A 26461-nucleotide genomic window follows, 5' to 3' on the forward strand; every position below is an offset into this window, starting at 1 on the left:
TTGATTTTTGTACTGTAACTGTGAAATAAATTTGATTTATAGGTTTGGGTAGGCAATCGTATGTAAATATGACCAATTATTTTTTACTTTTTAGTTCATCTTTGTTTTTTGAAGTCGGTTCTTTTTTTATTTGAAAATAATTTATCGTTTCTTTTTTTTTTTTTTTTTTTTGGGGTGCGTATTGCACAGGTTTGTTTTAATGGGGACTACAGTCTGAGTGTCTTGCCTCCTTAACGCAAGATATATTTTTAGTCTATGCAGTACAGTATACATATAAACAACACATGAAAGAGTTTACAAAGAGGGGAAAGTTTATCCGGAGCTAGGGTGGGAGTCAAACCCACCGTCTGAAGTGTGTCAAAAAATCGCTTTGACCACTCGGCCACTGAGGCCCCAAAAAATCCATCTTTCAAACTTCAGTTTTGGGGGCACTGTTATAGAAGCTTCGTCTTTTAAACCGGAGGGTGTGGGTTTGATTCCCGCCGGTGTCCTGGGTACTATTTCCGTCTTTTGTGTTTTAAATCTTTCCTGTGTGTGTGTCAGGAGGCAAGGCGTTTGGGGACCAAGGGGAGGATCCAGGAACTGTTGGAGGGGAATGGAAGCAGTAGCTTTTTTTTTTTTATTTTACCTAACCTCTTATATTATTTACTCCTACTTGGAGGGGGGGGGGGAGCTTATAATTCTTATTTCAATTTTTTATGATATAGAGATTTAGCCACGGAGGTCCCCGAACCTATTCGTTTCCTTTTTTGTTGATAGAAGTATTCTAAAATTGCGTTTTAAAAATTCAATTTCTAAATAATTTCAAGGGAATGTTTCAAAAAACTAAGTACCTGTAGCACCATTGGATCGAAGGGCGTCTAAAATTGCGCTTTTTTAAATTTCATTTTTGAAAAATTGCAGGAGGAAAGTCACTGAACCTTTTGCTTTTCAACATTACCCGAGTCTACAATCGCGTCAAGGCTTTCTTTCTTTTGGTGCCTATCTCACATGCTTATTTTGATGAGGACTGCAATCTGAGTGTCTTGCCTTCCTTATGCATGATGTGTTTTTTTATTACAGTACAGAATACATATAAACAACACATGAAAGAATTTACATCAGAAAGAGAGGAAAATACATCCGGAGTTGGGTGTGAGAGTCGAACCCACCGCCTCACGCCACTGATGAGGCCCCTCTTCAAGACTTAAATTTAAAAAAAAAATGCCCGGATGAAGACCTCCAACCCCCCCCCTCCTAAAATCACAAAGATTGTCTAAAACTACCGTTGTGAAACTTCAATTTCGAAAAGCTTCCGTCTCGACTGTATTAATTAAAACTGTTTTTTTAGCGCTGCTGGTACTGAATACTGACTTTACTTAGAGTCCCTATATGAAAACTCTAACTTTATTTTTCCGATTCCGAGTCACAACTGACTACAACTGTATTTATGTCGAGGACTGCATACTAAGTGCCTTGCCTCCATTATTTTATATACCGATAGATTGCAGCCCCATCACCAGATCGTACAGTTAATGAGAATTTAGAACTAGTCCAGGAGCTAATAGCTACCTGGTGCTAGCACCCCCAGAGGTATCTTTCCACTTGGAGGACATTGAGACCACGAGCCTATTTAACGTCGCCCAGTCCCCTTTAATGACGACGGTGGATCTTCGACCATCGAGGTTCGAACTCAGGACCCTCCGGCCCCGAATCCGACACTCTACCGATCGGGCTACCACGGCCCTCATTTCAGAATTTAAATTAAGTTTTTATTTATTGAGCAATCACGATTGCTTATTGCTTTCATTTGACTGTTTTTGTCGTCCTTTGATTTTATTTTCCCACCGCCACCCTCTGCAGCATCACCGTCGACCGGGTCCTCACGATGCTGCTCCTCTAGCGAAAGCCGTCCCCAGGTTGCATCCATGTCTTACACACACGCGCATACATACACAACTACACACACATACACACAAACACACACACACGCATACATAGACACCTTACACACACAAAAAAACATACACACAACTACCCACACATTCATGCCTCCACACAGACACAAACACATATGCCTACACACACATACTCCCTCCCCACACACACATTCATACAGACAACTATCCACACACTTATGCCAGCACACAGACACAAACACACATGCATACACACACATACACATACCCCCCCCCACACAAAAACACACACGCCTACATACACATACCCCCTCCCCACACTCACATTCATACACACAACTATCCACACACTTATGCCAGCACACAGACACAAACACACATGCATACACACACATACACATACCCCCCCCCACACACAAACACACACGCCTACATACACACACTCGTGATTGCGAAAAACATAATTTGAATTCAAAATGTCAAAATTCAAATTATTATTATTCTTTTTAATACTGACTTTACTTGCAGACAGAAATTTAAATAGGGACTCTAGCTACAACTAACGTAAGGTTCTCCTCTTTTTCTTTCCTCCATGCACCGAGTGATCCGAAGTGAAGTGAGGACAGACTCAAGTTTGCGTTTTTACATGTCATTAGAGTTCACTAGGAACTCGGAAATACGCAAATCTGATTGGCTAGTTCATGATCACGTGATGTCACGTGATAGTTTTCTGACGTCATATCACGTGGTCTTCTCGTTGTGTAGGGTTCCTTAGTTTGAACTTTTATCGCCAGAAAAAAAATTACTTGTCTTGAGTGCTTAGTGCTTGTAAAAAAAAAATAACGATTCCTTCACTAAGCATCGGACAGATCGGCGTTCACGGAGCCAGCCGTAGCCATGGATAGGAGATATAAACAAGGCTGGAAATCAGTGTTCCTGCTCCGAATTCGTAAGTTTTAGTGAAGTATTTTAGGATCTTTTAATAAGTTTTGAACTCATTGCAGCTGCAATTCTTATTGTATTCATTATTTAAAAACTCGCTGCTAACAGGAGGTTTGAAATAGAGAAAATGCTTTGCGGCTATTCCATTGTGACGGGTGTGACATTCAGACACTATTTTTGCTGGTTAACCAACATTTTGAGCACTAAATCGTTGACAAATACTAACAAAGTATTTCAATCATATTTAACTATGATTTGCTTGAATAATTTAATTGAAGCAAAACTGTAGGACTTTTTTTTTTAAAGAAATTTTTAAAATCTTGTGACGTTTGCGATACATGAGTGTATCACATCTTTTCAGAGACCTTACTACTTCAAATTGAACCAAAACAATTTAAGTGTCAAACACTGACTTTGGTCGAGCTCTGATTTCAGTGTGTCAGTTAAAAAAGTTTCATATAAAAAGTGCAAAAATATTTTTTCTTGTTATAAACAATTAAGTGTTAAATTTCTGTATCTTGTAGAAATTTTTCTGTTATGGTACATTGCCTTGCTGTAGAAAAGAATGCAAATCTGTGTTCAATTTGACCTAACTTTAATATTTTCTTTTATTATGTAATCATATAATTGTTTCATGTGTGGTTTATCATATTTATCATAGAAGTTTAAAGTGAGAAGTTCAATCTTATAAAGTTTGATAAGATATAGCTTGTAGTGAGCGTAGAACCACAAATAGGGCATTTTTTGTGTTGAGACCAGTAACTAAACTAAAGTTTAGGAAGTGTTTTGATTCAAATTTGACAATTCTGAAATAATTTTATCAAAAATATTTCTTTTACAAGCTGTTTTTGTACTTTTGATGCCTTCACTTTGAGGATTGCGATTTCTCTGCATCCACTATGGAAATCAGATTTCTCGAATTTTTGATGTTTAATACGCTTTGTTAAGAAGTAAACAAATGAAATCCCTTTTATTATTTTTAATACTATACAAAAAACACTTCTAGTACAATTGAACAAAATGTAGAATGGTAAATAAATATTGATACTTGAGGGTTGGCCATCTCCAAGAAAGCAATGCCGCATCCCCCCCCCCCCAAATACTAGAAAAACATTCAATAATGATATTCTCAACAGAATAGAGTTAAATACTCAACTTTAAGTTCCAATGATGCAGTATTTGCGCCAGCAAAATTCTGAAAGTTTTGGTTTTACAATTTTTTTTTTTTGCAAAATTAGATGATTTTTACAAAATTAATTAATTTTTCACAAAATTATTTCATTTTTCACAAAAAATGGACGTTGTGAAAAACCCTGGACAGACCCCTGGACAGTGGCAGATACAAGGGGAGGGTTATAGGGGTCATGACCCTCCCCCCCAAACCGTCGACCATGTTATTCGTCCACATTGTGTTCAAGCGCTTGATAAATAAAGTGTAACCGGTTTCAGTAATCTTATCAATTCTTTAATTTTTTTAAATGTAAATATTTGAAATATTGTTTCATTCCAATCCTTATGAAATTAATTAGTAACGTTTATGCTCTACTAAGTATCTTATTCCTGGTCGATTCAGTGCTTTTTATTGATCCCCAAGCAGTTTTAGAAATTTTTAGTGCCAAAACCGCAAGTTTATTCCGGGGTGGGGAATGGTAGTCTGTATCCGCCTTCAATGGAATGGCAGGATCATGAACCAACCATGAATCGAAAGTATCATTGTAGTTTGATTTGAATGAGGAATAAATGCCCACTTTTTTAGTAACTGAAATTTGTCACTTGTGTGAGGCCAGGGACGTAGCCAAGGGGGGGGGTCCAGGGGGTCCGGACCCCCCCCCTTCCTGATAGGTCACTGTCCCCCTGCACTAACATGAACAGAATTTTCAAAAATAAATAAATAAATAAATAAAAAATCTTTTGTCCTAAATATTTTCATTAAGCGACAACTTTCTAACGTTCGGTTTAGTTTAGAACAACAGAACCTCTGGGAGTGGGGGGGAGGGGAGGAGCGACAGAAGTCTTCAACCCGTGGTACGCGTCGCAGATCTGTCCAAAGGAGACATTTTATCTTAGTCCCCTGCTAGTTTAAATGCTTCCTGTCTCGCAAGAAAATCGTCAGCAGCTATCCGAAAAAGGAGACATTATCGTAGTGCCCCTCCTCGCAAGGAAATCGCCGGCAGCTCGTAAGCAAACATTTATTGTTAACGAAAGCTTGATGAGAGTCATCAATGATGAAAATGTCGGAGACAGGAAATTTGTAGGAATGTTTCTGCGGGAAGGTCATACAAAGAGGAAAGCGACAGTGGGGTCAGACGCCCTTGTAATATAGCACTGTCTTTTAAGAAGGTGCCTAAGGCTCCTAGAGTCGTGGATAGTGCAGAACTCGGTTAGGTCGCACATTCACTTTCTCTATCGCTGCCATTGGTATGGGTCGGTTGCACAAATGTTTTCCTCCGAAGTTAAAAAGAAAAATCAGGAGCAAAATAATAAACACATAAGAAAAAATTAGTCAACCCCCACTGAGTAAGTTGTATTGCATTTTTTAATGTGTTTTTTTCTTTTTTTTAACAATAGGAGCAATTTTATGCATTCTCATTTATGCGTTTCTCATTTATTTAAAAATTTATTCAGACAAAAATAGCATCGAATATCATTTCATTTTTTAACCAATCAATTCAATTTATTTCATTAATAATTTTTATTCGTAACAATGATGAATTACTTATATCATTGTGTCCCGGAAGCTCGCAACTTTTAGCATTCATCTAATACTCTAAACCTAGTTATTTTACTAACAATACGGAAATATAAAAATTTTAAATTTCTACCCTTTTTCTTTGGAGGTAATATTTGCCCTATTTGTGATAATACGGCAGCACTAAAATTAGATCCCAAATTAGATATACTGTAAAAAGCTAATCATCTTTCGGTGACAAATATAAAAGGTTTAGAGGTAGTTTGAAGCCTCAATTAGCAAACATTTTGCTCTAAGTCATCAGATGTTATAATCTAAAGGTTTAAAAGAAGACAAATCTCTTGTAAAAACTCTAAGAAAAGTTGTAAATGCCTTTCTACAGCATGGTTGTAGATTGCCTTTCTACAACCATGAAACTAATGTCAGGAAATTCGTTCTGAATATTAGTTCATTTTCATCACAAGGTAACAGATTTTTTTTTCTTTCACTCTTTCTGAGCACAAATGTACCGAAAAGAACTAGAATTTTTGCGAATGTTTTATCTCTTGCGTTTTTATATATGATTTATAAAAAAGGAAAAAAATAAATTATGTATTTGGAGGTAGTAAAAAAAAAGATGAATAAATAAAGGTTAATACTAAAATATAACAAAATTGATTTCAGTGATATCAAAGTTTAAAAAAACAAAGAAATTGGATTTAAAAAAAAGGTTTGGATGTGTTTGATTTTTTTAGTTTTAAGTTTTGAATGATTAGCACATGTGTAAAGATGTATAATTTTAAAGATACATATATATTTCACAATGAAATAATTTTAAATCATTATTTTAAAATACTAACTGAATTGTGTTCACGAGGTCAAAAGGAAAAGTTATTAATTAGTTTAACTGAAAATATATATTTTCTTCTATCTTCTAGTTCCATTTTTCGAATAAAATACTTTATAATATTCGTGCATATGCTTCATTTAGCAAATTTTTTGATAGTTATTTACTGACTTCTTTGTATTTAAGAATTATTTAATAAGTATCTCTACATTCATGGTTAAAAAGCACAGTAGACTCCAAATGCAAGAATAATAGTTGTTGTTCTTATCCTCATATATATAACAGCCAATGATCGAGTAACGCTCTTGACCTCATCAACAATGAAACTCGCTCCACGCCATGATAATTTGATCACATGTTTTGGTAATGTCTAAAATGCAGAGAAAGGCTTTATTGTAACAAGGCTGAACTGGATCCAGTAACTTAGCTGTTTTACTGGTGAGACTGTCATTTCAGGGCACTAAAGAAACGAAAAAGTGGTCAACAATGAACGTTATCTACTGAAGCTTAGGGTTAATCCACTGGAGTTGGGGTTTAAAATATCAACTACCAAAATGTCACGAAACAGGCAATTTCTTCGTTCAAATGTGGAATCAATTTTCATTCATCATATCTTGACGGGCGATTTTCTAGTTGTTATATAATTTCAAAATATCAATTTAAATCATATCTAGATTTTTAATTTACAACTTTTCATAGAGTTTTTACAAGAGATTTGTCTTCTTTTAAACATTTAGACTATAACATTTGAAAACTTAGAGCAAAATGTTTACTAATTGAGTCTTCAAACTACCTATAAACCTTTTATATTTGTCACCGAAATATGATTAGCTTTTTACAGTATATCTAATTTTAGTGCTGCCGTATTATCACAAATAGGGCAAACATTACCTCCTAAAGGTTCGAAATCGGAGGACTACCGCCAAATGTAGAAATTTAAAATTTTTATATTTCCATATTGTTAGTAAAATAACTAGGTTGAGAGTGTCAAATTTTGTTGTGATGATTCATTACTGTTACTATCGGTCATTTCCTTACAGTTGTTGTTTAAATTGAAATTTTAAATTTAGAATGGAACATTTTGCACAGAAGTTGTTTTGAATCAGCTTAATAAACTAAATCAAATCCATAGTTCTGTTCATTTGTTTTCCTGAAGAGGGGTAAAGACAATACATAAAAATACTATGTATATACAATGTGTTCGTAAGTGTATTTATTCATTTTCCTAAGTTCTAAAAGCAATACTTCCTCTTATCACGCTTAAATGACTCTGCATGCGAAACTCCTAAAATAGAAAATGTCCAAGAAAAATGTTTAATATCTTTGATGGCCTAAAAAATAGTATTTATAAACAAATTATCATTCAAATTTTCTTCAAAATTTTGACAAAGAAGTTTTATTGTTTAACTTAATTCATCGTAAATACCATAACTGATCCTTAGATATCTATTTTAGCAATACATCACAAGAAAATACTTATTAACGAGCAACGACACTTTCTATGTATTTTAGTTGTTTGAACAGCTTTAATAATGTTTTCCTAGGCTTTTATATGAAAATACTATAAAAAAAGATGAAGATTCGAAGTATCATTCCATTTCTTATCGTTGAATGAATTCTAAAAATTTAATTGAATTAAGAAATATTTCGAGCTTTTCTTAAATGAGCCTTGGCGATATTTTCATCCATAGAACCATTAAATGCAGTCCAAAATCCAATTCGAAACAGTCAGGAGTGGAGAATTATGGAGCATTTATTGAGTTAGACAGTTGATAATGTAGTTAAAATAAATATGAGCGTTTTTTTTTTGAAAGCAAATATATTGCAAAGCTTTAATTATCATATTTATATTACATCATTACTAAATTAATCTAATTATCATACTTATTAATTGTAGTTTTGATTGGAATAGTATCAATTTATACAATTAACAGTTAATGCTTCTGATTTAGCATGCTTCCATTTTTAAAGTTCATACAACCTTGGACCCCCCCTTAACAAAATCCTTGCTACGTGCCTGGTGAGGCGGTATGGTAACTATAGTACTAACCCCATTTTCTTGTGCCATGTTGAGTGGTTACATGACTCTTTTGATTGTTGAAGTTCAAAAGTGTTGGATTGTCAATAGAAGTTTCACTGTGGTGTATGAAATGCTTCATGATACGAGGAAAAACATCACTAGTCATCCATCCTAAACCTATAACAAAACCAAGAGTTCCTGAAGGAGCCCAGTTTATCATGTGTTCCTTAAATTTCTTTTGAGGAAATACCGTAGCTGGTGGTATTGTGTTTCCAAATGCACTTATTACTTACAACAAGTTGTAACTAGTTGACATCTATCACCACTAGTACATTGGTTAACTTGTTTGCTCCCTTTCAAGCTATAACTTTCTTTGGTTGCTGTACTGTTGATGTTCCAGTTTCATCCAAGTTGTATACTCTACTTCCATTTGCAAATTTTTCAGATCTGTTGTAAGCATCTTGCATATATTCGTCGAATGGGGGATAGATCATGGGATTTCAGGTCCCTTTATCTTGTCTCATTTTTAACATTACAGTTAAGTCAATTTAAAGTTGAGAAACTTTTAAATTGTATCATCACGGTCACAAGTTAAGCTTGCGCCATCTAGTGAACTGCTTCAGAAAAGTTTTATTTGTTATTAAGTGTTTAACTATTAGGATAATTTAGTATTTAAATTTAAAATTTAAATAATTTCGAATTATGATGCATCTCATTTAGTACAAAATTCAAGTTCTCTGATTGGGAGAATGCAATGAAACCGGGGAGCGCTCTCATTGACTGACTGCAAAGCCGGTTGGCCTCTTTTCAGGGAATTATTATTAACTTTTTAATTTTATTTTTTTAGATTGAAAAAATCGATAATTAATGAGTTATTTATTACTAATGGTAATTATAGAGAAAGGTCGAGTCACCGTAGCAACATTTAGTATATGGTGGTGTTGCTGTGATATTAGAACTTGGAGTGATATTCATTTTTCCAAGTTCTTGTATTATTGTTTTGATAGTGGTTGATAGAGTTTGTAGAAGGGGATTTTCTGGAATGTTTAGGACTTCATTAGTATTTTCAGTTTGAGGAATTTTTAAAGTCCTGGGAATAGTGTTTTCATTTTTAACCGACTTCAAAAAGGAGGCGGTTATCAATTCATACCGTATGTATGTTTTTTTTTTTTTGTTTGTCCACTCATAGCGTCTCACCTAGTGTACCGATTTTGATGATTCTTTTTTTAATGGATAGGGGATGGCTCAACTTAGGTCCCATTATTTTGTTTGACCATATTAATTCTTTAGAAAAAAAGTTATGGGCAAAAAACAGTAAATTTTATGCACTTTCCCTATTAAATGATAAAAATGATATTGTAGCGAAGTTCGCACTTTTCATCCGTGGATAACGGTGGCTCAGTGGTAGAATTCTCGCCTCCCACACGAGCGACCTGGGTTCAAATCCCGATTAGAACAAAGTGAATTTTACTAAAATTTCGTTTCTACTGTTTCCCGTATTTTCTCGAATTTTCTATTAATTTCTGTATCTTTCCAAGTCTGGAAAGTTCCAGCACTTTCTCAAGTTGTATATAAGGAGATGTAACGTTCATTCGTGGCTCTGAATAAAGATCTCGAGTTGAGACTAACGAGTATTCGCTTCATTTGGCTTTCACATTGTCTTCGCTATCTTCATCTATGCGACAATATGAAACTCATTGTTATAAAAGTTTGGTGCCATATAACAGTAACATTAATAGTAATTGTAATGATAATTTTGAATGAAGGCTTCTCTGAAGCAAGCATCAAATTTCTTCAAGGGATATTTCGATAATGGGGAATCTGGCGCTGTCGTCTCATTTTTGGCGTAAATAATTTTATTTTAGTAACCCTGCTGATTTATAGTAACCTTATGTGAATTATCAAAATCTTCCTTTCTTCAGTGCTATTGCTCCATAGTAGGGGTAAACCTAACCTGGAAGCGAGGTGATGCAGTGATTAGGATCTGCTTAGCCTTCACAATGCTACCATTAGGTTTGACTCAACTACTCTGTAGTATTTTTATCGTTATCATCTATGCCGATAACAGATGATCGGGGCTAAATAAGAAAATACAGGATTGCATCATGATCAACTTAGATGCTGTGGAATGTAAATTAGTTAGGAAAAACGTAATACTTAAATGGTTATAATTAAATTAAGTATGCATGATTTCCAGAGAGGAACAAAGATAAGTTTTTAGTGCCAATCGCTTAAAGTTTGACGCGTGTCAATAGTTTTTTTTTAGTATAGAGCATTTTTAAGAAAAAAATGTGAAGTTTCGTGATGGTGACTTCTTATTATTTCTGAAATACCTACATTTACACTAAAAGGAATGAAATAAAACAATTTTGAAAAAAAAAATAGAACCGACTTCAAAATTGCTCTAAAAAGTGAAAAATAATTTTATTCTTTAAACACCATCGATAATGCTTTTAAACATAATTTTTGAAGTTGGCGCAAAAACGATAGATAAAATCATTCACAGCCATAACTCAAATACAACTATAAATTTAACCAGGACCAGTTTCTTCACTATCACATACATTATGCATTGATGACAACATATTTGAATAGCGATATAAATGTTTCGTTCGTAACTTTGGATGCTTTTCTGAAAAAAAATATGAACGAAGCGTGGTTACAATGGATTTTACGTTTTGTTTTTGCGCCAACTTCAAAAATTATGTTTAAAAGCATTATCGATGGTGTTTAAAGAATAAAATTATTTTTCACTTTTTAGAGCAATTTTGAAGTCGGTTCTATTTTTTTTTTCAAAATTGTTTTATTATTTTTTAGATTTTTCTTAAATCTAATTTTTTCAATGATTGCCAGTCTAGCTGGACAGTTTGAATAATTTGCAGTGTGTTGAGCACCACAGTTAATGCATTTGGGGGTTATTTTTGTATTGTTTTTGCTGCAATGTGATGTTTTGTGTTCCCCAGCGTATACTAAGCAAACTGGGGGACGATTACATCCCAATGAGAAGTGATTGTATTGCTGACAGTTCCAGCATTGTTTGATATTGTTTAATGTTTTCAATTTTTCTGTGGAGATTGGAAAATCTCCCAAATTTTTTTATTTCTCAAATATTTTTATTTGAGCTATTTTCATTTAAGTGAATTAGGAACAATGGAAGTTTTCTTTTTTCTGGTCCTTTGTGTAGTTGTGATAGGTGTATGATTGAAAGATTATTTTCTTCAAGTTTTCCTTTTATCCAATCTAGGTTGGCACTAATTGGGAGGCCTCATAGGATAACTTTCATGATTTTTTCAGTTTTGAGTCTTATAGTGTGGTGTGACATTTTATTTTCTGTGAGAAAATCTTTGAGTTTATGGTATGCTTCAATATTAGGTGCATAGCATAATAGTTTATCATTCTTAATTTTTCCAGTTATGATTTCATTTGCAATGTTTGAGAAAATTTTTAGTTTTTCTTCTGTGTTTTTTATGTTATCTACCCAAATGGGTGGGATTTGAGTTCTTTTTAGTTTTTCAGAATCCTGAAATGAGCTTATTTCGTTATCAGGAGTTAAATTTTCTGAAGTGTTTGGATCAGGTTCATCCTTGTCATGAGATGTTATGCATGATTCATTATCATCTGAATCAGTGTTTAATTTTTCATTTTCCCCTTTCAAAAGGTTTTGAGTCCCAGGGATGTCATTAATTTGGGAGTTTGTGTCATTTGTATCATTTGGTTTTTTTTGCTCAGTTAAAGTAGTGTTCTGAGCTTTACTTTCATTTTTGATATTTGGAGTCATAGTTTCTTCAATTGTGTTAATTTCGGTATTCAGAACTGTTTCTTTTGCCTTTTGGGCTTTTTGTTTTTTATTTTTCTTTTTTTACTGCTGTTGGCAGAATTTTTAGCTTCGGAATTGTCCTGCGGTTTACAGTTAGTATTTATGGATTTTATCCGTTTTTCTTCAGGGGGATTTCCTATTTGTTTTTGAGCAAATCAATATTATTTTTGAGTTTTTCAACTTCTGCAAATTTACTTTCATTGATTTTTTCCATGAGGAAATCATATTCATCTTTATGTCTTCTTTCAGCGACAATTAACTTATTTTGCAGTTTACCGTTAAGTAAAAGCTGTTCGTCAAGGTTACTTTGTAATTTAAACATAATAGCATTTAGTTTGTTGTACCTAATCAGAGATGCATCATATCTGATTGTTTGTAAATCATATAGAATTTCTTTATCAGTATCATTAAGTTTATTAAAGGAAGTAATGTCAAAATATGCATTAATTGAATCATTGGTAAAACTAATTATTTCCTCATAATTAGCATTTTCAGGATTATCATATAATTCAAACTTAATTAAATTAATCTTAGATAAATAATCTTTAATGAGACAAGAATCATTAAAGGAACCAGAACTCACCTCCGTACACGGCCCCAAAATTGGAACGCTCGGCGGGAGATTCGTTGACTGGGAAATAGACTCATTTTTTCCAGCCGTGCAAACGGCGTTGTCGTAATTAGTTGGAGCGGATATTTTGACATCCTTCCTCTGTGGATCCTCTGTCCGCTCATCTTGCATATTTTCAAAAAACATGTTGGCATTTGTTTTGTTGTATAAAGCTATGAAGTAAAATAAAAAGTTCACTTATAATAATTAGTTAAAATATAAATATTTTTAAATGAAGTCTATTTTTTATTGTTAAATTTATTTTTTGTAAACTATTTTGCTTCCAGAAGATTTTTGCTTCATGTCATTAAACTAAACCATGAGCAGGGTGGCAAAAAGGAAGGAGCCTCGTCTCCTTTGGCAGCGGAGCGAAAAAGTGACCGGATTATTCCAGCGCCACTGGTGGCGCTAGTGTTCTATCTCTCAGTTTGCTTGACCGACCCTCAATATTCGACTGGGGTGGATGCCGGCAGTTAGATGGTTTGGTACCAAAACGATTTGATACAAAAAATTTGTTGGAACTTGATAATCCCACGCGGTCATCACGATGGTAACTAATAATCTTTAACAATCTCATCCTAAAATCACTTTCTTTCTTATATTTATTCTAGAATTTAGATATTAATTCTGTGTGTTAGCCATTAGAATTATTATTTTTATAATTTTATGAATTTTATTAAGTTAGAAAAATAACCATGATGTTCATTGTTTTCTATCTTATTCCTAAGCTTAACAGAGAACAGAGAAAACTAGAAGGAATGAAACTCTGCGCTTTATTTTCAGCAAAGGTAAGTTTGAAAAAACCCTTAGTTTTAGTCATTCATAAATAATGTTTCAGTACAGGGTTGGCCGGATTGGACCCAATGGGTTTTTTTGAAAAAAACCCATTTAAAAAAAACCATTATTGAGCCCACTTTTGGGTTTTTTAAAATTTTCCGAGAAGTTTTTAAAAAAATTAATTAATTTAAATACTTTAACAATTTAAACTTCTTTTTTATTTGTTCTTCACCACAGCCAATGGACATAAAAAATGAATTTTGAACTTTAATAGTATTTTTTAACTCTTAACAGCATTAAAAAATACTTCAAAGATTTTAAATAAATATTTTTAACTTTTTTCTTTAACTGGTCAATAAATAACTCAAATTATCTTGACTAAGTCCTGTCATGTCTGATTTTCTCAATATTTGTAGATTGTACAGAGGAAACTACTCTAGCTAAAAGGCTTTCATGTGAATTAAAGCAAACTAATTTTCTGCCAACCAACAAGTCACAAATCTCAAATAAACAAGGTATATTTTTTAGAAATTAACAGGTTTCACAAACGGTCGGACAGGAAACAGAATAGGATGTACAGTATTTTCATTATCTTACGAAAAAGTTCAATATTTCTTACTCTGTACACAGAAATAGAAAAACAGGTAACATAAAATTCAAAGAAATGTTTTGATTAAGCTGAAATTTAGTAAAAAGGGATTTAAACTATTTGAGGTTCTACAGTAGTCTTGCGTAACAAAATGAAATACAATAAAGTAAAATGCAAAAAAAAAATGTAGTAATTACAAACGAACAATAGATTTTATAACTCGAGAAGTAACTTTTTCTTAACTGTTGGCAATCATGGAAACTAAAAAATCTGAAACTTCACCATTCTTGGGTTTTATCGTCTTTTTTACTTTTCTTCAGAAAACGCTGAATTTCCCAGCTTTTTTTACTCCAAGACGATTTTTTTGCTTTGTCCATATACTTACACTACAATATGCTACAAGTACCCCACATTTTCCCTTAAAAAAAGACAAAAAACCCACATTTCTTTTTAAAAAACCCAGCTTTAGTTTGGGTTTTTTTAAAAAAAATCCAAAAAACCCTGGGTCTATGGGCTTTTTTAAAAAAACCCGGGTTTTTGCCAACCCTGTTTCAGTAAGCTAATTTTTTAATTATATAATTTTCGATATATTGTATGTGCATACATATCTATATCTCTGTATATTTAAGGGTGTTTCTGTGTAGGAAAAAAACTCCCTTTACCCAATAGATAGCACAAAATGTTGCACCCTGGTTGTGACGAAAGCATCCTGCTCAGTTGTACGTTTTAGCCACAAACTAGATTTACAACTGACAGGATTTATGTGACATCCAGAATAGGGGACCGCTGAACCAGAAGTTTGTGTGGAAGGGGGAAGATAGTATTCATCAGAGGAGTCAGTGAGGAATGTCTTTCATTGTTCGAAATACACCCCTCAAGTGCCTTCAGGCATTGACAACACAAAGGAATCAGAAAAGCAAACAAAACCATTGTAGAGAAATGAGATGAGGGCATTTTTGCTTCAATTTCAAGTTTTGATCTGAAATGATTTCGTTATAACAAGGGTACACCTTTTTAACTGCGGAAACTTCAGTAAATTTATCGCAACATAATTTAGAAATGTCTTCTTTTTGGCTATTGAATCTACGTTCAAAAGTTGTCAATATAATGCAGTTTTTTTTTTTTTTTTTTTTTTTTTTGAAATATTAATCTTTAAAAGCTTTGTTTTCTTTATGCTGCATTTATAGAAATCGCTAAATAATAATAGAAAAGCCCGAAAAGTTTGTTAAATCAGACTTGGACAGTTTAAAAAAAAAAAAAAGATTGTCTCTGAAAGGTCACATTTTTTAAATTTTTGAGGAATTTTGCCTTTTGTTCTTGACAAAGGTCCACAAAAATTACCATGGATTTACAGAGAAAACTTGGTGCAACTTTTTAAAATTTTGAAGAAGATAACATTTTTTTTTTCGGCATTTAACAGGACCCATCGTGCAAAGTGGGGGAGGGTCAACCCCCCCCCCCCCCCCCCCCCCCCCCCAAGATTGATCTTAGTTTTCATGCAACTTGGAAAGTAGATCAGTGTTTCGTTTCGGTTGCCTATCGATGATAGAGTTTCCCTTTATTGCAAGGGTAGTGATGGGGCAGGTCACAATTTATGACGATATTGGGATTCAGTAACTGAGAGACTTTTCTCTCTTGGTAACAGGGTGGCGACAGATCAGGGAGATCAGGGAAAAGTCAGGGAACTTTTTTAATCAGGGAAATATCAGGGAATTTCGAAAAAATAACAAAAAATCAGGGAAAATTGATTTTATGAAGTAAAAAAAATTTTTTTTTTGCTTTATAAAATTAAGTACTCTAATTCCCTACGCATTTTCCGCCAATTCTGTTGAAAAAAAAAGTAAAATTAATGAAATGCGATTATACACTGCCGCATATTTGTGCATCTTTTTTCCTCAATGTCAAAGTATTGAATCTTACGTATTAACCACAGGATGAACTTCCTAAGATTGCTTCTGTGTTTATTTTACCTAGCTTGAAATTTCCTTCCACGCTTTCAATGCTACGTAAAATAAATAACCATACAGGCAAAGAGGAAGCCTTCATTAATGCCTTAGCTCCTTTTCCTTTATTCCATTATCTCGAAATAATTAGCATACTGTAATCACAATTTGAAGAAGAAATCTTTGGTTTTTGAATTAATACTTATAAAAGCTTAAAAGTTATTACTTCTTCGCGTTTTTAATTCAATTGCTAAAATTGAACTTTCAATAAAAAAACTTAGTTTTTTGCCGTTATACTATTTGTTATCGCCTCAGATTATAAAGGTTTTCTTTTCTTCAGGCTTAAATGATTCTTTTGTTTCATAATCTAGTTGTATTCTTCTTTTATATATTTTTAAATTAACTAATTGATTTTTTTTTTCTGTTTCTTTTCTTGCATTTCAAAGTTGTTTGTTACAAAAATAATCTAAGTTTTTTTTTCGTTACATACTTAAATCATTTGAAATAGAGTTAACTTGTGTACTTAAGTAAATATCTTTATTTTTTTTATTGTTAAAATGCTGTATTCATTCATTAAAACATATGTTTTTGATTAGAGAAAAGCTTCCTATGAATGGATGTCAAATGGTTTCATCTGTTTTACATAAATATGTCAATTAGTTATATAAGAATAACTACATTACTTCTATTTGTTCACTATTACTTGTTATTCTTGCAACAATTATTATACTGTTTGAAAATTTTGTTCAAAATAATTTCAATTACTTTTGAGTTTTATCGTAAATACACATATGTTTTTAAGAGTGATTTTAATGGTTTCTTAAAATTCTTATGCTAAGTGTTTTCTGGAAGTAAAATTTTTTTTATAAATTTTCTATTATCTTTCCATGTAGAAAAATTTAATATACTGTTTTGTAGGGGGTTTTTTTTTCCAAAAAAATTGACTTGGTATGGTTTTTTTTAACCATTTTATTAAAAAAGTAGCATCTTTTCAAAATATATTTTTAGTTCAACAACTTTACACAACTTAAAACGCTTAAAATACTGCATTTGATGCAAACATACAATGGATTTCAAGTAGAACCAAGAAAGAAAACCATTATCGTTGGTAACGTAAATCAGGGAAATTTGGTGAACTTAATCAGGGAAAAGTCAGGGAACTTTTCTTCACAGTTCCTGTCGCCACCCTGGGTAACTGCAGGGCCCACAAGAGCCCTGGACTGCCTAGTCGGAAACTTGGGGGGGGGGGGGGGCGTGCTTGGAATCTATTAGGGAAAGTGTCATCTTTTAGGGAAAATGTGCTGGGTCTTAGCTCTCGCCGACCTGACAGATTAATGCTTAGTTGCAAAATTCAAACTCCTAAAATTTTATATATTTTGATCCCTTGAATTTTAACTACTATGTTTATCGAGCTAAGTCTTGGTACTACTGAAAATATTACATGTCAACTTTTCAAAATAAAACAAAGCATAATGAAATGAGTAGTCAACAGAGAATGCTTTTTATATTGGGCAGTTAAATGTACAAAGCATCAAAATAATGATAGTTGACTGTCTACTATCACATTGATGCAAATATTTTTGATAGGGTTAGTTTTCAGTGAATGAAATAACTTCAAAATCAGAAAGCGGTGAACTAGTAATGGGGTCATTTCCATCAATCAAAAGCACACTGTGAACCTTGAAAATTAGCTTGAAATTTTAAAATATCCCAATAGAAAGTTCTGAGTTTCTCAAAAGTGTTTCTGAATTATGTGCAAAGAATCAAAAACTTCTCATTGTGGGTAAGCATATTTTATTTTTATTTTTTCAGAAAGTTTTGAACATGCCAGAAAAAAGATAAAAAAGGCTGAGGGCGCTAGTGATGTGGAGAAGGTCACTTCTCCACTACAGATTCAGAGCAGTGTGGCAGGGGAAAGAGGAAAAGGTGGGCCAGAACTCACGACTCGTCCTCTGAATCGGATGATGAGTTGCTCACCAAAAGACCCTCCTCAAACATTGTAAATATGTTGCCCGAGGCACCGGTGCAACCAGGTGCACCGGTACATCTGCCACGGACTTCAAGCCAAAGTTCGCCACTTGTTATGGCTCCTGCAACGCCAACTACAAGCCAGAATGCGCTTCATCAGTCGCCTGCTATGCAGATCTCCAGCAGTGAACAAAGTATGAAAAATTTATTTTAACAATACAAAATGGTCTTATCCCTTTCAAATTTGATTTGGATTGCGTAGTAAACTTTGTTGATTTAAGTATTTATTTTCATAATTAATATTTATTTCAGATCTTTTCCAGAAGCTGCTGAGGAGTTTCCATCTGCTAAGGATGGAAGTAAAAGAGATTAAAGCGACATTGGACTTGCTCGTTGAGCAGTCAAACAACAGTAGGAGTAAGTTTCATTAAGATTTTTACCATTTTGTGCTATCATAATGCTATAAATTAATTTGAGAGAAGTAGTACTTTATTATTTATTTATATAATACAAAACTGCTAAACATTTACTTTTGAAATGAACTATGATTGGGGGTGTCATAATGCTGCAATTAAGATATAGGTAGCCTTCACAATCCTGACTAGTTATGTTTGTTCCAACTGTGGATATCCAGATCAATTAATTGCATGTTATATATATATATATATATATATATATACAGAAGGTATTTTTATTAATGATATTCATGAAAATATTTCTGAAAACATGTTTTGTTATTGATGTAATGGAGGTCAAGTAATGGGGCTTGTTAAAAATGAACAAATAGAACTGCAAGAGGATTTAGATCATATAAGTAGGCAAATACAAGGGCACCCATATAGAGGGGCAAGTGGGGGCTCAAGCCCTCCCCCCTTAGAAATATGAACTTCCTTGCTTTTAGTGCTTTTTTTCTTTGCAAAAATGTAAAAAAAAAAATATTTTCCAGCTATTAATGAATAAGTTATTAAAAATGTCAAATTTTAATATCTAATCTGTACTGAAATCAGTTTCCATGGGGAAAATGTTCTGCTAAACCATGGGGAAAGTTTGAGCCCCCCCCCCCCCTTAAAATTTTGTGTATGGGCGCCCATGGGCAGATAAGTGGTGGCAGTTAATGGAGAAATGCCAACAGCTACATTTAGGTCATTAAAATAAGCGTATCAGTCATTAATCAGGCAGAAAATGTTATTGATCTGGGTGTTGTAGATCATTACTTCAAGTTTAGGGCAGGATTGCAATATGGCAAGTAACAAAGCTAATAGAATGTTAGTGTTTATCAATAGATTTATTTCAAACATATGAGGGTTCTTCTGTCTTTATATAGAGGTTTAATCAGAGTTCATTTGGAGTATGCTGCTCAATTTCCATACCTCAAGAAATTTCTTTTCAAGAAAATGTTCAAAGGCTCTCTACTAGGCTAGTAAAAAGACTTTTAAACATAGATTGATTCTAAACTTTAAAGGCGCAGCATGTATAGCCTGGAACAAAGGAGGGTCAAAGGGGACATGATTCAGTTGTTTAAATTTATCAAAATGAAAGATGTTAATTGGTTAAATTTTGAACGGAAAGCTAGACGAGGTCATTGTTTTAGCCATCAAAATTTTGGGCTCATCTTAAAATTAGAAAAAAATTGTTCCTTTAGTGGGGTAGCATTGGAACAGCTTATTGGAAGAGGCTGTAATGAGCAAGGGGGTAGATAGCTTAAAGAAGGGCCATTGATTTTCATTAGTGACTAATAAATTAATGAGAACAGGCCTACCTGGGCCCAGAGCTTGCTTCTGATCGTCACATTTGTGTTTATAAATTCTGGCTTTACTAGTTAAATGTATGCAGGGGTCGAAGTAGTCCTATATATCCTATATTTTCAAGAAAAGCATCAAAATCGTCCTATATTTCCTATATTTTTGAAAAATGTCGTATATTTCCTATATTTCCGTTTTTTGTTGTTGAACCAGGAGCACATTAATTCTACAAATTTTGATGCATGGTAAATTAAAGGAAAAGATAATTTTACCGCTTTTTGCCATTTTTGCAACTGTTCAGTGCCCATAAGCAATAGTGGATTTTCGCAATTGAGGCAGCATGCTAAAACATTCAAGCATAAAGAAGACTCTGAAAAACGTCAAGAGGATCCTTCTCAAGCTCTGTTTGTTCTTAGCACAAGTGTTAAAGGGTTCAGTTTAGATATAAAATCAAATAACAGTGGAATTAGTACTTGAATCATGAGTGAGGAAGAAAAAATAAAAATTTTCTTTGTTCAAATTTTATTTAATTATTTCGTTTATAAAGTACACTGTTTTTTTCAAAAATTATTCTTTCAACTACAGGAAAGTCATTTCAGATGTAAGGAATAATTTTATTTGAGGTTTTTTTTTAAAACAAAATCATTGATAAGAATAAATAAATAATATAGGATATGTATTATTTCTTTTTTCATAGCAAAAATATTCATATAATGTGTCCTATATTTGTCCTATATTTTTTGCGGAAAATGTCCTATATGTGACAAGTCGGTCACTTCTACCCCTGTGTATGCACACACACACATATGAGTTAGGTTGTTTGTAAATTTTATATGATCTTGTATTTCAGATCAATCTTCTGTAGCTGTGACAAACATAGATGTTAAACTTCCTCTGGAAGATTTTGAAGGTGTTCAAAATCTAGAGAGGTTGCTAGAAGAAGAGAGCAACAAAAACTACTTGGTAAGCTTAATTTTTCGACAAAAGTATAATGATTTGTCAATACACTACCATGGAAAAATAGGTCATGATAAGGAATTGGCTATTGGGAGACTTGTTAGCAAAATCTGAGCTAAAAATTAAGTAAAACTTTATTGTATACCACTAAACATGATTATTTTATTTCTTGCAATTATGACATGTATTTGACTCTACTTGTGAAAGTGTTTGGAATATTATTGATTGTTTGGGGCTTCCATAAAGATCCAAAACTCAAAACGATTTTTGCGAGTAAGTGTTTCTAATGTTATACATAGGCAAGAGCAGTGTTAGAGGCTATTTTGAGCTTTACATGTATAGTCTTGAACAAGGGCAGCAGAATTAAGGAAGCCTGGGCTTTTCGGGGGGAGGGGGGGGGGAAATCCACACTTTTGGTTTTACTGTGTTTCAAATTTAGTATTCAATTTTAGAAGATAATTGATTGTTAAGAGCCTCTAAATTTGAATATTCATAGTAAAATCTTGAATCATCAAGCATATTTTTTTTTAATATTTCCATAGTATCTCTTGTAAAATATGAAGTTCTGATATGAATTCTGCTCAAAAAATGAGTCATTTTTTCCAGAGATGGTTAAAAGCTTCAGTCAACTAATAGCCGGAGCTTCATCTGCTCTGTATGTTGAGTTTCAGCATTAAATGCATATAACATGTCGTAATTCTCTACATGCATTTCAAGTATTAATCCAGAAAGTGTTTTACTTTAATCCACTAATCTGGTACAAATTTTTTTATTTTAATTATTTATAATGTAAATATAGGGTGGATGTGCTCTTAATGGACTGGACGCCTTCCCCATGTTTTGATTTACTCACAAAAAAATTCATTGAAATATAGCTTCAATTTATGTGTTGACAATTATTACCTGCTTGTTTTACAGGTCTGGTTTATTGTTGATCTTGATCAATGAATACAAAATAGGTTAAATGTGTTGACAGATTAATGTATCTATTTAAAAAACTGAAATATTGTACCTATAACTATTAAATAAAATATAATTCAAAATCAAAATGTTTCAAGGCTAGACATATTTGAAGAATGTTTAATGCAGTATATTTATATAGGTTATTTTAAAACAAGTTTTTGTAACCTAATGTAACTTCCGATAGAATATATTGTTAATAAGCATTTTATTAATTGTTGAATTAATTCTGGTTTAAAGTGTCAAGTACAAAAAGCTGTTTGCTCAGCATTTGTGAAATTCTAATTTCTGCACATTACTTAAAACAAGCCATTTTTATATAAGTACTCTTTTTTACAGCTTAACAAGTGCAAGAATTTTGGGGGCAGTTGCTTCCAGGATCATACCAGGAGGATTCTGAAACATTTATTCACAGATGAAACTGCAGAACTGTTTTCGTGGACTGGCAGCAAAGGAGGAAAAAGAAAATTTATGAGTCTGAAAATCGCTGACCTTGTTATTGGTTAGTAGTTTTTCAGTTTATAGTTGATTTATTTTCATAACATTGCTATAAATTCTGTCTATAAATTGTTATCTGATCCAGCATTATCACTTTGATTGAAATTAAAACAATTCGGTGAGGTGTTAAAGTGTATTAAGCTACCCTATCACTTTCCTCAAATTTATTTTACAGATTTAGTGTATAAAAAAATATTGCCCCTCTTCCAAATTTGAGCGTCTGTTTTTTCCATGCGCTTCTTACTGTTAGACTGAGACGGCTTAAACTCTGGATCATTCAAAATTTCAGTTGTGTATTGTAAAATTACTCAGGCCCAAGTACTTCAGTTAGTTTATGGATATGTTTCTGGTCTTCCAGAGTTTTAAACTACAAGACTAACTCCAGAGACATCTTTTTTCTTTTTTTTTTTATAATTACCTGTAAAAAAAAAAGCATGATAAAAACTCTCTGCATTACTTTTTCAATTAATTAGCATTTTAGCCTGCATTTTCTCCATAAATGTAGATTTTTTTTTAATATAGTACAGTTTTAATTTGAATGATTGTCTTAAGTGACAAGTGCCTTTATATTGCGTATTGTGTTCTTTATTACTTCAATAGTTTTGAGGGATCGTTACTGCTGCATTTTTCTTTGTGTTGAATAATGTTAATAATAGTGCTGGGGGGGGGGCGAATAATATTTCAACTCCTGAATTTGCTAATTTTCTTTCACACAAACACAAAGTTAGCTCAAATTCCTTTAATTTTGAATTTATTATTCCTTATTGGAAGGCATTAAAAATATAAGTGATAATGCACAGAAGACTAGGCATTCAACTCCCTGTTTCTATTACGCCTACGCTGACATGCATCCTGTATAATTGTTTATTTAGAGGGGTAGGAGTTGTCCTAAAAATTCCTAAAGTTTTCATTATTTATTTGCTATTTACGCAGGAAAATAATATTTAACCTAAAAATGGAACTTTTCATAATATGCCTATATTTTACAATAAAATAAACTTTGTAGACTATAAGAAATTTTCTCTAAAAAAAGAAATAAGTTTGCTGCTGCTTTTTTTCTGGGGGGTCGGGGGGGGGGGAGCATGCAGTTAACCAAAACACATTCTCAATAAAAAGCTGTTTGTTTTATTCATTCTCTTCTGCAACAAAATTTTGCAAATAAAATAATAAAGAAATTAAAAAGTTGTGCTTTTGCAGAGAAGGAGTTTTAAGGTTAAGCATTATGTTGTGATGTTTTTGATTTTTCCCCTTTTAAAAATATGTGAACCAGGGGCAGGAGGGGGGGGGGGTGAAAGGTATCATAGCTAATTGAAATACAATGTGTTGAGTTAGAACCCAAATATAGATACTTGTTCAAAAAATTTATTTTCACCAAATTTAAATTATTTGTCCCCAGGTGGGAAGGAATTTTTTTTTATAGTGCTTATCTTATGTGCAGTTTGAGCATTAGTTTGTTCTTACGCTACAAAGAGTCAGTTTGCTTTGTGTTTCTGTTCAGTGAAGTTGGAATATTTCTTGTACATAGGCACTAACGTTTAGCTTTAAAAATGTAAATAGGAATGTTTTATTAAAATGGCATGGGGGAAAACGAAATTCTCTTCCTTGTGGTTTGAAGAAGCAGTCAGAAATGGATGCAAGATCAGCATATGGGGCGTGCAGAAAAAGATAAATTCAAAGCCTTTTGTTCTGTTTGTACATTATCTTTCTAATATTGATAATTAAGGGTTTTCACAGGTATTGTCCCATGCTGATGTTGTGAGACATAAGAGGTTGACAAGTAGCTTGAAAAATCAAGCTGCGTTTTTAATTCCTTGTTCTTGGTCTTCTACTGGAAACAAATTTATTATGATGAAGCAATCCAAAGCTTTTATTCCAAATTTACTCAAAAATAAAATGTCAAAAGCGGAGGGTTTCTTAGTTTTACTTTTGAATACATATATATTCATTTTAATCTTTACATGATTTATCTGTAATTTACAGTGATATTTTTGATTCTGAGACAGCAAAAAGTATTAAATTATCTGATAAAAGTTAAGTGCATAATAAGTTTTGGACTCTTGCACCTTACTTTAAATCCCTCCTTACTAAGGATATTTTTTCGTTCTTTGTTATTCGCTTTGATGAAACAAGGCAAGCAAAGAAGCAATTGGACATACATTTATCCTATTGATATGTTGTAATACTACTACTTCATAATGCGTCACTGTGTTGAAGAATAAAAAATTGAATGCATTTCATTGTAGATTTCAAGAATAAATTTGAAAAGTTTTATCATCCTATACAAAAATCAAACTTGTAAGTTACGTTTAAGTTTAAAAAAGACTTATAAGTTATTTGTCCTAAAATTTTATCGCCACTCCAACCCCTGGTTTATTATCTGATTTACTTAGAACATATTTATTAGAATTATAAATGTACAATTTCTTTTTTTAGAAGCTGTTCTTAAAGAAAGTGGCCAAACTACAAGAGCAGATGTGGAAAATGTTATGAAAAATTGGCTACGCCATGCAAAGGATCGTGCCGACTACAGAAAGTTCGGACAGTACAAAAAAAAACTCCCCCCAATGCAAGATGCCCCTCCCTCTTGTTAATTTACTCCCCCCAATGCAAGATGCCCCTCCCTCTTGTTGTTTTAGATTGGTTACCTATTGTTTTAATAAAAAATATTTTCTGTACTTGTTGCGTTCTATCTTTTCTTTCAAACAAGGTTCATGATTAAAAGAATCAGCATTTTTAAGTAAATGTTTACACACTATTTAAAGATTACACCCAACTTAAAGTGAGCACTTTTAAATACTTTTTCATTAAGTGAATTTCATCTTCTGAAACTTTGTTGCAATGAGGGAAAATAACTCTTAAATTTCAAAAATGCATTCGCTATAATAGCAGCAAATTTATTTTTAAAAAAAATCATTTTTTTTTAAATTTTAAATCTTTAGAATGGTGGGCAGGCATAGTGATAAAAAAAAATTTCAGACATGTGGAAGATATTTTTTTTATACTAATCTACTCATTTTTTTTTCAATATATATATAATCTGTTTTGTTTTGAGTACAAATTTTCTTTATTTGTATTGCTAAGGCAAAATTGTGCAGTTGAAATATAGTGAGTGAGAAAGAAAGTTGGAGGCTATTTAACTTTACTCGATCTGAAGTCCGTTTAAAACTCGTCTTCGATTGATTTTAACTGAACAAGTTCTATTTTTTTTACTCGTGTGCACTAGTAATTTTGAAATGTTAAAAAGCTATATTTGAATAGAAAAATCGATTATGTTATCTACATGGTTTTACGCTGATGATTCTCCACCGGAAGTAAAAATTCAGTGTGTTTCTACACATAAAAATTAGTAAAATGAAAAATATAGTTAATCCAAATTCAACCCTATTTTGCCAAGAACTTTAAAAAAAAATGGTTTGGTTTTATTCATTGAAGTGTTATGTATGCGGTTGTGCATTTTTTTTTTAAATTATGAGAAAGATGAAGAGGCTCCATCAAAAGATAACTAGGATAGTTTTCGGATGAAAACTATTATCCAGAGACTTATAAGACATGTATAGGTTAAGTTTCTGGATTATCTATCCAGAAAGCTTTATTGTAAAGATATCAGTAGGAGCGTTTCTGGATCAAGAGCCGTCTAGAAAGTGTGTTATAGGATACCATTAAGATCGTTTCTGGATAAGGATGAAATCGATCATCCAGAAAACGTATTATAAGATACTAATAGGATCATTTCCGGATCATCCAGAAGCTGTATTAAGGTATTGGTAGGAGAGTTTTCGGATCAATTGTCATCCAGAAACTGTACTATTGGATACCTTTAGGATCTATTTTGGATGACAGTTGTCCGAAAGACGTCCTAAGGCTAGTTTTCGGACCAAGATGTGTTTCCGTGCATCCTAGAATTGTCTTAATATTATCCAACAAGTGTCAGATGCAGGATGTCTTGTGGATGACATCAGGAGTGTACTTTTTGACAAAGTTAAGACAGGTGTAGGAGCATTATTGGACTGCCAGCGGATGTCAGATTATCCTGAAGATGATATCCGCAGGAGTCCCTAAGGATGTCATTGTGTTGTTGGGGAGTGCAAAAAAAAAACATTTTTTTAAATTTGCGCACAGAACCAGCTTGTTTGAATAACATTGCAGGGACGTAGTTGGGGGAAAATGTTTGAGTATCGAACCCACCACCTCCAGCGTTCAAAGCTAATCTTCTTACCTCAGAACT

General features: G+C 32.9%; 1 protein-coding gene and 1 long non-coding RNA gene across 2 annotated transcripts; both read left to right on the forward strand.

Annotated features, from left to right (window-relative positions):
• The first annotated feature begins 2761 nt into the window (after positions 1-2761).
• LOC129221312 (uncharacterized) lies at positions 2762-13549 on the forward strand. The gene is made up of 3 exons (XR_008580494.1): positions 2762-2847; positions 13090-13352; positions 13531-13549. It is a non-coding gene; the product is annotated as an uncharacterized LOC129221312 (long non-coding RNA).
• A 4479-nt stretch (positions 13550-18028) lies between these two features.
• Positions 18029-24911, forward strand: LOC129220549 (uncharacterized). The gene is made up of 5 exons (XM_054854979.1): positions 18029-18273; positions 18392-18496; positions 20672-20784; positions 22078-22240; positions 24670-24911. The coding sequence occupies exons 1-5, from the start codon at positions 18117-18119 to the stop codon at positions 24825-24827; spliced, it is 696 nt and encodes a 231-aa protein (XP_054710954.1). The 5' UTR covers positions 18029-18116; the 3' UTR covers positions 24828-24911.
• Positions 24912-26461: the final 1550 nt, after the last annotated feature.

This window comes from Uloborus diversus, chromosome 4 (genome assembly GCF_026930045.1).
Source record: "Uloborus diversus isolate 005 chromosome 4, Udiv.v.3.1, whole genome shotgun sequence".
NCBI lineage: Eukaryota > Metazoa > Arthropoda > Arachnida > Araneae > Uloboridae > Uloborus > Uloborus diversus.